The sequence below is a fragment of the Bufo bufo genome, chromosome 7, assembly GCF_905171765.1.
Source record: "Bufo bufo chromosome 7, aBufBuf1.1, whole genome shotgun sequence".
Lineage (NCBI taxonomy): Eukaryota > Metazoa > Chordata > Amphibia > Anura > Bufonidae > Bufo > Bufo bufo.
The window spans coordinates 143290823-143303685 of record NC_053395.1 but is presented as its reverse complement, the minus strand read 5'-3'; the positions used below and the strand labels follow the sequence as shown (position 1 = coordinate 143303685).

At 42.3% G+C, this 12863-nt stretch overlaps 1 protein-coding gene across 1 annotated transcript in view; it reads right to left on the bottom strand.

The window, feature by feature from the left end:
- The window catches only part of LOC121007369 (aldehyde oxidase 1-like), a 226651-nt gene that overhangs the window by 199122 nt on the left and 14666 nt on the right, over positions 1-12863 (bottom strand). The window contains exon 2 of the mRNA XM_040439251.1: positions 12099-12156. Coding sequence (XP_040295185.1) covers positions 12099-12156 — 58 coding nt within the window. The remainder of the gene's footprint in view (positions 1-12098; positions 12157-12863) is intronic.

Sequence of the window (12863 nt, the reverse complement as noted above, 5' to 3'; positions counted from 1 at the left end):
ACACTGGCGGGGTGGGAAACATATAGATAGGATGTCTAGGGCCGAATCACGTTTGATATTCGATTTTGGAAGCCTTATCCCAATGGGTCTGAACGCCGACTTAGAAATATTCGGCTTTTTATAGATACGGGTTGTGTGTCCGTTCTCTGATGGTGAGCCTCATGTCAGGCTGTTTAGCAGCACTGAGTCTCTCCCTCCGAGTCGGACACACATCCCCTTTGTCATCTCATTCACTTTTTTTGAATATGTCTGAATACTGAAATCCTGCAAATCTTGGGACATCAAGCAACATGTATCATCATTATGTGTTTTTATATTTTTATATATATAGATATATTTTTTATTTCATTTTCACATTTTCATTTTCATATTTTTATTTCCATATATTTATATATATATATATATATATATATCTTAACTATTTATATTTGTATTTACTTGTATGTATGTTATATGTTTTTATTCAAATTTAATGATCTGATGAATAGATTAGTATTCTATATATTTTTTATATATAAATAATTACTGCAGCATCATTTATTATATTTATTTAATGTATCTTTTAACAAGCATTGAATTAGGTCCGAATCAAACATTGTTGCAAAATACTGCATCAAAAACGCACAGAATAGCACTTATTATAAAATCTTGAAATTTGGAAATCCAGACCGCTTTTTGTGTCCCAGTATCCATGATAAATGGAATAATGAACAAATAATTGAAACTGGGAATCCAAACCGCTTTTTGTATTTCTCTTTGCGGTCTATATAAACTCATTCCAAAGTTTGGGAGATCAGCTGCCACTGAGGAAGGGGAAGAGGTCCCCGAAACGCGTCTGGCGTAACAAGCTGATACACTCCCATTATAATCAAGGCCTTCTCCGGATACACAGATGAAGAAATCTGTGAACAGTCCATTGTAATAACTGGAGCGCTCCAGTGAAAAAAACTCCATCTAGGACCTGCCGAGCATAGCTCTTGCTATTCTGATTGCCGCACCAGATCTCGCGATACTCTGCCAGAAGTCCCAGACCGGAGACGTCACGGATCACGTGGGACGCAGCATACTCTGCGATACAGACGGCTAAGCAAGCAGCACGCTTCGGCGTTTATCTCCAAGTACGGGATCAGCCGCACCATATATGTGAGTGACTCTGTTTTCCACTTCAGCTGGCTCAAGGTAATATCCGATATCTTTCTTACCTTGGTGTACTGCATTACAGTGACTGCAATTTACCGCTATTCAGGGGACAGCTCATCTGTGCTGAAGTTTCGGCAGCACATATACTTTGTGCCCAAACTGCACAATCATCACGCTCATTTGCGTTCTTTTGCACCTACAAAATTTTGTGATTGAAAGGACAACCACTATACCCAACCAAGTTTGGTGGTCCGAATATATGAACTTTATACCATCGATGAACTTCATATCATAGATTAACGAACGTACCACCATATCAGTGCTGCTATTCATATTTTAGCGTTCACATATGTTTTATCCTATTGTGCATTTTATTGTATTTTTGTTTAGGAATTAAATTGTGATCACCTTTTATTACATCATTTACTGTATTTATTCCATTACCACACATACAGAGTGCCAGTCCAATTTATTTATTTATTTAGGACCATTCTTTGTTCTGGGTGGTGGCGGTTATGTGTGGGCTGGCATGAAGAAATTCAATTACACGTGGTCATCACAGGTGTTGAATTCCTCCGAGATCCATGCCTCATTCATTTTAAAAAATATGAGGTAGTCCACACTGTCGTGATCAAGGCGAGTGCGCTTATCGGTCACTATCCCCCCTGCTGCGCTGATCGTCCTTTTGGACAGGACACACGACGAGGGGCAAGCCAAGAGTTCCATGGCAAATTGTGCCAGCTCTGGCCACAGGTCAAGCCTGCACACCCAGTAGTCAAGGGGTTCCTTGCTTTTGAGAGCGTCCACATCGGCCGTTAATCCGATGTAGTCGGACATCTGTCGGTCTAGGCGTTCCCTGAGGCTGGATCCCGAGGGCGGCTGTCGATGGGTTGGCTGTTTTGCTGTGGGTGGAAATTTCTCTGCCAGTGCCCGCTACAGCAGAATGCAGCATCTCTCGCAGCAAGACCTGGACATGCTGCATTCTGACAGCCCTCTGTGATGCTGGTAATATGTCTGCCATTTTGTGTTTGTATCTGGGGTCTAAGTACGTTGCCACCCAGTACAGGTCCTTGACCTTTATGCTTTTTATACGGGGGTCCCTCTTTAAACACTGGAGCATAAAGGCCCCCATTTGCACTAAATTGGAAGTGGTGGTGCGGCCTGGCTCCTGCTCATCGCCGAGGAGAATGTCGTAGTCAGTATCCTCCCCCTATCCACGGACAACACCAGGGATCCCAGAAAAGCTTAAAACCTGCTCTTCTTGCTCCTCCTCCTCCCCCCAGGCACCATCCTCCTCTGACTCCTCTTCAGACTCTTGCTGACTTGTCTCAGATGGAGTAGTCCCCCCTGGGAATTCATTCAGCATTACGACTTCCTCATCTTCCAGCTCCTGCTGCTCGATGGCTTGATCAATGACACGATGTAATGCACGCTACAGAAAGAAGGCATAAGGTACAATGTCACTGATGGCGCCCTGGCTGCGACTGACCAGTTTGGTGATCTCATCAATGGCCACAGAAGTCTGCATGCGTCGCGCATGAGAAGCCACTGGCGTGGTGAAAAGAAACCAAGCTCCTAGAACCTGTCCTGTCGCAGAGTTCATACAGGTAGATGTTAACGGCACGTTTCTGCTGGAGCAGCCTATTAAGCATATACAAGGTCTGACGGGCAAGTGGTGTCGCCGCTGAACGTCAGCAAGGCGAGCCATGGCTGTGAAAGATCTTCTAAATTGGCCAGAGATTTTCCTGGCCTGCCGCAAGAAGTCCTGGACCCGGGGTATTTGGCAGCGAATCGGTGCACGACTAAGTTCAGGACATGTGCCATGCACGACACGTGTGTCATTTTGCCCTGTTTCAGCGCGCTCAGCAGATTGGCACCGTTGTCGCACACCACTTTACCAACTGTCAAATTGAGCGGGGTTAGCCACTGATTGGCCTCTGATCGCAGAGCTGAAAGCAGTGCATGACCGGTGTGGCTCTTGGCTTCCAGGCACAACAGCCGCAGCACAGCATGGCAACATCTCAACTGGCACGTCGAATAGGTTCTGGGGGCTTGGGGGGTGCAGCCGAAGAGGCGGTAGCAGTGGAAAAGGTGGAGTCATCCGAGGAGGAGGTGGAGGATGAAGTAGGAGGAGGAGAAGAAGAGGCAGGCCTGCATGCAATCCGTGGCAGTAACACCAAATCCACACGGGTGCCATGGGTTACATGCTTGATGGCCGTCAGAAGGTTCACCCAGTGGGCAGTAAAAGTTATGTACCTTCCATGCCCGTGTTTGCTAGACCACGAGTCTGTGGTCAGATGTATTTTGGCACGGACACTGTGCCAGAGATATATTAACTTGCCGCTGAACGTGGCCATATAGTTCAGGGATGCCCTTCTGGGAGCTATATTTCCTTCAGGAGACCTTCCCTTTTTGATGATCCTATAAATTGTTGATTGAGGTGCAATCTTAGTAGCCACAATATCCTTGCCTGTGAAGCCATTTTTATGCAACACAATGATGGCTGCACGCGTTTCTTTGCAGGTCGCCATGGTTAACAATGGAAAAACAATGATTTCAAGCATCACCCTCCTTTTAACATGTCAAGTCTGCCATTTTAACACAATCAGCCTGACATAATGATCTCCAGCCTTGTGCTCGTCAACATTCTCACCTGAGTTAACAAGACGATTACTGAAATGATCTCAGCAGGTCCTTTAATGACAGCAATGAAATGCAGTGGAAAGGTTTTTTTGGGATTAAGTTCATTTTCATGGCAAAGAAGGACTGATCACTGATCAGTGATCTGATCACTCTTCATAACATTCTGGAGTATATGCAAATTGCTATTATAAAAACTTAAGCAGCAACTTTTCCAATTTCCAATATTTATGTAGTTCTCAAAACTTTTGGCCACGACTGTATATTGTCCTGTGTGAATAGTGACCCCCATTACATAAGATGCTATGTGTGTAATTCACACATCCCCCACACTAGTGTATGATCCACAGACCACCCCCATAAGAGTGTCATCCACAGATCCCCCCATAACAGTGTCCTCCACAGGTCCCCCATAACAGTGTGTCCATCCACAAATCCCCCTTAGAAACTGCCATCCACAGACTCCTCATAACAGTGCCATCCACAGATCCCCCATAACAGGGCGTCATCCACAGATCCTCCATAACAGTGTCATCCACAGACAACCATTAGTTCAAAACCCACCAAAAGCACACCTTTTGGTTCAAAATATTTTTTTCTTATTTTCCTCCTCAAATATCTAGGTGCGTCTTATCATCAGGTGTGTCTTATAAAGCAAAAAAATACGGTACTTTCTATGTTAGAAAGTATATTATAAGTATATGACACCCCTCCGTGTATCACAACTATCGATAGCACAATGTTACCAGTCCTTAATAGGACTTTTGTGGCCCAATTAGCAAGCGTTTGGTGTCCCTAAGTCCCTAACCGCCTGTCCCTGCTCCAAAATGCAACCTCTCCCTACACTGGCAAAACACATAATGTAAAATGGCTTCCAGATCAGGTTCTGTTATAGGGTTGGGGGTGTGTCCATGTGCTGAAATGTCTCAATTGGCAGGCCTGTCCCACCTGATGGATGTGTCATGGGTCAAAGTTTTGTGCAATGCAAAAGAATATGGAGCACGCGGACATCACTATACGTTTGCATGTTCGGTGGATCGCGAATGCACATAGTTCGCCGCGAACCGACCGCCAGGTGAACCTCAAGGCCATCACTAAATGTGAGGGGTGTACTCACTTTTGTGAGATACTGTACATGTAGGGGTCTGATCTACGGTCTGCATTTAGGGAGTCTGGTCTGGGGTCTGTCGTTATTTTGGAGGCCCACATTTATCTTTTGGGTCTATTCTGGGTCTGTATTTATTAAGAGGTCTATATTCTGTTGTATAGTCTGGTGTATATATTTATTTAAAGGGAACCTGTCACCGGGATTTTGTGTATAGAGCGGAGGACATGGGTTGCTAGATGGCCGCTAGCACATCCGCAATACCCAGTCCCCATAGCTCTGTGTGCTTTTATTGTGGAAGAAAAACGATTTGATAGATATGCAAATTAACCTGAGATGAGTCCTGTCCCTGACTCATCTCACATACAGGACTCATCTCAGGTTAATTTGCATATGTATCAAATAGTTTTTTTTACACAATAAAAGCACACAGAGCTATGGGGACTGGATATTGCGGATGTGCTAGTGGCTATCGAGCAACCCATGTCCTCAGCTCTATACACAAAATCCCGGTGACAGGTTCCCTTTAAGGAATGTGATCCTGGGGACTGCATTTATTCTGTAGTCATTTTCAGATTCATTCTGGAGTTTGCATTTATTATGGGGACTGTACTTATTTTGGGGTCAGTTTATTCTGGGCTCTTTATTCTCATATCTGTTTTTATTAAAGGGGTTGTCCGAGTTATGAAAAAAAATAATATAGCACTGAAAATCTGATATATAACTGAGCTAAGCAAAGAAAATATATATATTTCCTCATTTCCCTGGTTCTTTTCTGGCCCTTTGTTTACATGCAATAAAAACAATCTCTGCCCCTCCCCCTGCTCTGCTAAGGAAGTGAATACAAGAGCTGCCCTGAGTGACATGTCTGCCGGCTGGGAGACTCTGTAGCATGTTGTATGTAAGAACTACAAGTCCCAGCTGTATAATGACACTGCTAAGGGAGTGAATACAAGAGCTGCCCTGAGTGACATGTCTGCCTGCTGGGAGACTCTGCAGCATGTTGTATATAAGAACTACAAGTCCCAGCTGTATAATGACACTGCTAAGGGAGTGAATACAAGTGCTGCCCTGAGTGACATGTCTGCCTGCTGGGAGACTCAGCAGCATGTTGTATGTAAGAACTACAAGTCCCAGCTGTATAATGACACTGCTAAGGGAGTGAATACAAGTGCTGCCCTGAGTGACATGTCTGCCTGCTGGGAGACTCAGCAGCATGTTGTATGTAAGAACTACAAGTCCCAGCTGTATAATGACACTGCTAAGGGAGTGAATACAAGAGCTTCCCTGAGTGACATGTCTGCCTGCTGGGAGACTCTGCAGCATGTTGTATGTGTAGGACTACAAGTCCCAGCTGTATAATGACACTGCTAAGGGAGTGAATACAAGTGCTGCCCTGAGTGACATGTCTGCCTGCTGGGAGACTCTGTAGCATGTATGTGTAGGACTACAAGTCCCAGCTGTATAATGACACTGCTAATACACACAGGATCTTCCCCCTACCTTCTTGTGCAATGCTCTCTCTAGTCCTTAAGCTTCTGTGCCCAGAATTGTCTCCTCACTGCCTGCAGAGATGTGCAGCTGAAGGGGTTAAGAATCCTAGCAGAGAGCAGACGGCAGTGAAGGGGGGGGGGGGGGGGGGGCGAGGCCAGCACAGTGAGTTTCGTTTACAGGCTTGTAAACGACCTTTATCAGAGCAGGGAGAGAAGCTGACATCACAGGTCATGTGACCCTCAGTGAAATCTGAGAAACCAGCCACTGGAGATAAAGTGAGTTAATTGGAAAGCTGTTACATTTGCTTAGTTAGGAACATAGAAAGAAAAAAAACCTCGGATAACCCCTTTAAGGGGTTTCAATACCGTAATGTAAGGGAGAAAATAATGTTATATGCGGATGATATGTTATTGTTCTTAGGGTGGATTCACATCAGCGTTATGTATTCCGTTATGGCTTTCCGTTATAACATGGTTATAACAGAAAATAGCGGAATCCATAAGACGGAAGTCAAAACGGAAGCCTTTAAGATGCATTCTGTTTTGATCCTTCATAATACAAGTCTATTGCAGCAGAACGGATCCGCCCTGGAGTCCAGTCCTGCATAATGGAAATCAGGACGGATCCGAATCTCACTTGTTATTATTAGGGGATGAGGTAGATGAGAGGAGTTTTGAAGTTTACCAGGTGGGTAGAGATAGTAGTTTTAGGTATTTGGGAGTAAATATTGCAAGGAATCTGATGTAATATGTTACGTTGAATGTCCATCCTCTCTTAGATGAGTTTAAAAAAAAATACATAATTGGAAAAGGTTACCATTATCTATGATGGGACGAATTCATTTGATAAAGATGGTTTTTCTTCCTAAGATTCTTTATGTATTGCAATGTGCTCCAGTATGGTTACCAATTAATGTTTTCACTATTATGAATAGATTGATAAGGGAATTTGTTTGGAAAGAGGGGAATCCAAGGATAAGGTTAGAGATTCTACAGTTACCATGTAAAGAGGGTGGCACTCCCAAATTGGTACATATATTTTTGAGTTGCAGTTTGTTTTTATGAGTGAGGGTAATATTTCACCTATTATGAGTTGGCACTTAAAAAAATTGGGTTGGAAGGACAATCAATTTAGGCTACTTTCACACTTGCATTTTGGCTTTCCGTTTGTGAGATCCGTTTAGGGCTCCCACAAGTGATCCAAAACTGATCAGTTTTGCCTTAATGCATTCTGAATGGAAAAGGATCTGGTCAGAATGCATCAGTTTGCCTCCGTTCCATCTCCATTCCGCTTTGGAGGCGGACACCAAAACGCTGCTTGCAGTGTTTTGGAGTCCATCTGACAAAAGTAAGCCAAACGGATCCGTTCTGACACACAATGCAAGTCAATGAGGATGGCTCCATTTTCTATGACACAATCTGGCACAATAGAAAACAGATCCGTTACCCATTGACTTTCCATGGTGTTCAAGACGGATCCGTCTTGGCTATGTTAAAGATTATACAAACGGATCTGTTCTGAGCGGATGCAGACGGTTGTATCATCTGAACAGATCCGTCTGTGCAAATCCATGATGGATCAGCACCAAACGCGAGTGTCAAAGTAGCCTTAAGATGAAGGAAGTATTGGAATCGGGAATATTGGGGAGTATAATTATTAATAAATATATTTTTAAGTTAATGGATCATGTTTGGAGAGATATTAAAAAAATTATGGATATTAAAGAATATACAGATTTCACTTCTATATGGAATAATGCTAATTTTGCGAGAAATATAGAAAATTAAATACTATGTAAATTGGGAAAATAAGGGTATTTGTTGTTTCATTTATTTGAGGGGGATTTAACCAAATATGAAAGACTCCCAGAAATACAAAAAGGCCCCTATGGAGAATATTAATCAACTTTTTGGTAATAGAAAGGTAAGAGGATCTGTTTCAAGAAGATATAGGTTATTGTTAAAAATCAACAAAGTAAGATTATTTAGTGGCTAAAGAGAAATGTAAAAAAGATATAGAAGGGATATCAGAGGAACAGTGGGAGGAAGTATTGAAGAATAGATCTATGATCTCAATGAGGGCCTCTCATGGTGTTCCAAATTATTTTTTTATTCATAGGCTATATCGATCTCCTCTATTGCTTAAAAAAATGGGTAAAAAAACCCACAGATGAATGTCCTAGGTGTCGTTGGGAGAAAGCAGGCCTCTTCCATTTGGTATGGAGATGTCTAAAACTGTTCCGATACTGGTCTGAAATAGCGGTTATTATTAAAAATCTATCAGAGTACAAATAGAGGGAGATCCATTGGCGTGTATATTAGGAGGTATGATGCACGTGCGGATCTCAAGAATGGATAAACAAATACTTTGTAAAATATTGTTTCAAGCAAGACTCCTTATTTTAATAAGATGGATTAAAAAAGATCCCCCTCTGTGATAGAGTGGAAGAGAGCGGTGGACCATATTATAAGGATGGAGAAAATAATATATAATAACAGGGGAAAAAATGATTTGTTCTCTAACCTTTGGAATTATTGGCTGATTAATATTGCACAATAATTACATTTTTATTTTTTTCCTCTCTCTCTCGGATATGGTGGCTTGGGTTGGGTATATATTTTGATGTTTTGTTTTGTGTGAAATTCTGTATCTTGTATGTTAATGTTGAATAATAAAAATGATATAAAATAAAAAGATGTCTACAGCCCTACTAAATCTATTGTGAAAATGCTAATATGGCATTTAATGCTAATATTGTTACTATATCTTTAAGGAAATACTGTTTACAACGTAGTTCAGAATTTTTGCAATATTTGAATAATTTCCAATAGTAAAGTATGGCATGTTTCTGCATATAACAGACTGAAGACTCATGGTTCTTTTTATAATCATATCCTTAGGGTACAACCAAACAGTCAGCAATTTTGGAAGCCAAAATCAGGATTGAAATCAATAAAAGTCATATCTATCCTTACTACCTATACTTTCTCTCCTTTTCTAATCCACTCCTGATGTCTAAAACTAGATGCAGAAACCTGACCATGTGGTTGTACCCCTAGAAGCAGTATTCACCGCTTACCTTGCCTAGGGGACAAATTCCTGTTCACCTTCATGTGATGACAAAAGACACTCGTCTGAAAGCAGTGGTCAGATAATATGAAAAAAAAAAAAAGTTTTATTCCACCAAAAAAAAAAAAAAAACTATTTTGTGTGAAGAAAGCTTTCCTTTGCACATCATTTTTGTGGCTTTTTTGGGGCAGCTAGGAAGCTGTCTTACATTTAGAACTGGCGCTGGATGTGCTGAAGTAATGGAGAGGCCTGCGCCTCTTCATAACTTCGGCAGATCCACCGCCAGCTATGGGCCTTTATAAATGTGCCCCATAATCTTTTCCTGTGTATAGGAACTCATGCACTCAACCATGCAGAGTTCTGGAAACACGACCCCTGTGTCAGCCGCATCTCCTAGGCCAATGGCGGGTCCACTGACCCAAACTCACTGCATCATAGTAAGTTATGTTGCAGTTAGTTCCTACCTGACCATCATCATGTGGGTATAGTACAATAGACCAGCAGTCAGATAGAAACTTACTGCATCACAACTTGTTATGATGCAGTGAGTTTGGGTCAGAAGAGCCACTGATGGTCCGACAGATGCAACCAACACATGGGCCATGTTTCCCAGAACGAGCATGGTCATGTGCATGAGCCCTTATGCTAAGTGCAGGTCTGAGGGATTCAAAGAACATCAAACAGAAGTCATGAACACCCCTTCACTTGGCATTTCACAGTGGCCTACATTTACTATTAGGCCCCTTTCACGCGAGGGTGACGGATTAGGTCCGGATGTGTTCATTATGCGTTCAGTGAAACTCGCACCATCTTGTAAGCAAGTTCAGTCAGTTTTGTCTGCGATTGCGTTAAGTTGTTTAGTTTTTTCCGCGTGGGTGCAATGCGTTTTGATCTGTTTTTCACGCGCGTGATAAAAAACTGAAGGTTTACAAACAACATCTCCTAGCAACCATCAGTGAAAAAACGCATTGCATCTGCACCTGCTTGCGTGAAAAACACAGAATATAGAACATGCTACGTTTTTCACCCAAAGCAGAACTGATGCAGACTCATTGACATGAATGGGTCCGGATTCAGTGCGGGTGCTATGCGTTCACGTCACGCATTGCACCCAAGCGGAAAACTCCCTCGTGTGAAAGGGGCCTTAGGTTTAATCTGAGCCAGGCAGTCTTAAAATTTGTCAAATTTATCACAGTGGCTCAAGTTGTATGATACATTTGAGACATATTTAAACTAACTGTAAGTTAACACTGTCTATTGGTTGGTCACATTTCTGCTACTTTTTCTCTACAGAATTTTGCCTCAATTTGGCACATTTTAGGCCTGTGTCCTTTGCTTTAAAGATATGCCCCTTGTCAAGTGAGTAAAAAAATTGGAGAAAACCTATGTATGTAACATCCCAGAGTTATGTTACGAAACTCTTTTACCCCGCTACAACCTGTTAAGGGCATTAACATTGTCATCTTGTGTAATTTCATGTAATTTCCTCACAATTGTGCATTCTAAGCCTTATAAATGTATATTGCTGTAATTTTCATGTTCACCAGCAGGTGACAGCAATGTGTTCAGCAAGGACTTAGCTACAGTTTAGTGTTTCTAGGCTGGAATAGTACATTCCAGTTTAGCTCCCCCCTCTGTGAGGAGGTGTGGAATGTTCCCACATCCTGCCTCATGGGGAGAGGAGGAAGTTAGAGTTAGTGTGTAACCCACCCCCTGCTAGAGGTAGGGTGTGCATGGTAGGAGCTCCCAGATATAGGGATCCAAAGCCAGGATCTTGTCTCGGCTGAGACATTGATCATCATCCCCAGCCTGAGCCTTGCAGTTTCAGCTGGAAGAAGCAAGCAGACAACTCCAGATATCCAGGAAGAACCATACCCTGTAAAGCTAACTGTGAGTACAGACCAGAGACCCAGGAGAAGCCATATAATCCTTCTCAAAGCTAGTCAGTCCCCAAGACAGCAGAAGATAGATAGTGCAGAAGATAAATTCCTGCAACATTACAGAGCTACTAAGCAGATGTCCTTTTCCTGCAAAAGCTCCAGGCACATGATAGAGCAGAAGCCAGATTCCTGCCACACATTGCCAATACCTGCTGGGACTTCAGACTAATGCTGTATCTCACTTGGATGAAAGCTGCATCTAGTAAAGACTTGAGTTTGAACTTTATTCCAAGTCTGGATCTCAATTATTGCTGCAAATCCCTCAATTACTCCTACTAGCAACACACTCATTTTATTGCAAGTGAGCCAGGATCCAGGAGTCCAGCCGTACCAAGGTAGGAGACACCGTTGACACTATTGCCATTACCACACAGAGACATTACACCACTCTGGCATGCCTAACCTGGTACGTGAGTTACAACACCTTAAAGGGCCCTGTGTTAGTACCCTGCACATGCTGCAATTGGTGTCACGAACAAAACTATAGACTATTATACCCATATCCTGACCCACTGCAGAATTTGGCGTCCGTGTAACCGTACCACGGTCCGGCTCTACTGCATGTACACCAATTTACACTACGTTTTTTAGATACATCTGTGGTGAGGACACATTAGTAAATCTCAACCAGTGTGTTAGTTTTGCCGTAACAGATACAGTTTCATACCTCTGTACTGGCACCATAAACATGAAGCTGCACAAAAGGATACAATGCTTTCTCAAGTATGGAAGCAACTGAATTTCAGGATCCGCATTTTTTTCTACTATCTAGAGTAAAGAAAATACATAAAATGTGTTGTTAATGCAGCAGAGAATCAACAAAGCTATATAGAAAATGTAACTCAGGCAACTGAAGAATTATAAACTGTATTTATTAGGGTATGGCCAAATGGAGCTGCTAGCGCATGGTGGAGACATATGTGGATGAAAACTGTGCAGCCTTGCGAGCCTCAGCCATTTGGTATTAGATTTGATTGGCATTCTCTTGCCTATCATCAATGGCCAGGTTGCTTTCGGCAGCATTGCGGGTATGTCTCCCCTGTGTGGCAATTGCCTAGTTTGGCCGTACCTTATAGGTTTATTTACATGTTTGGTTCAGATTGCAGTTTTCAGAAGACATGAAAAAAAAGGGGCTTTTAAGGTTATAAATATTGATGACTTGTCTTAAGGCTAGGTCATCAATACCAGAACAGTGGGTGTCCAGCATTCATTCAATTAAATTGGAGCTGAGCTTCAGCACACGGTATTGGTCTCTACAATGTGGTCAGAGCTGTGCTTCCGTCTCCATACACTGTGTTACCTGTAAGGATGATTTTACAAAAAGTTTATTTGAAAAAAAAAACCATTTTGAAACATTTTTAATCTCAGCATCTTTAAAAAAAAAAATTTGCAAAAGCTCTACAGCCAGATGTTAGCTGGAATTCTTTAGTGAAATTTTAAAATGCACCACTAACAATTTTTTTTATTTGTTTATA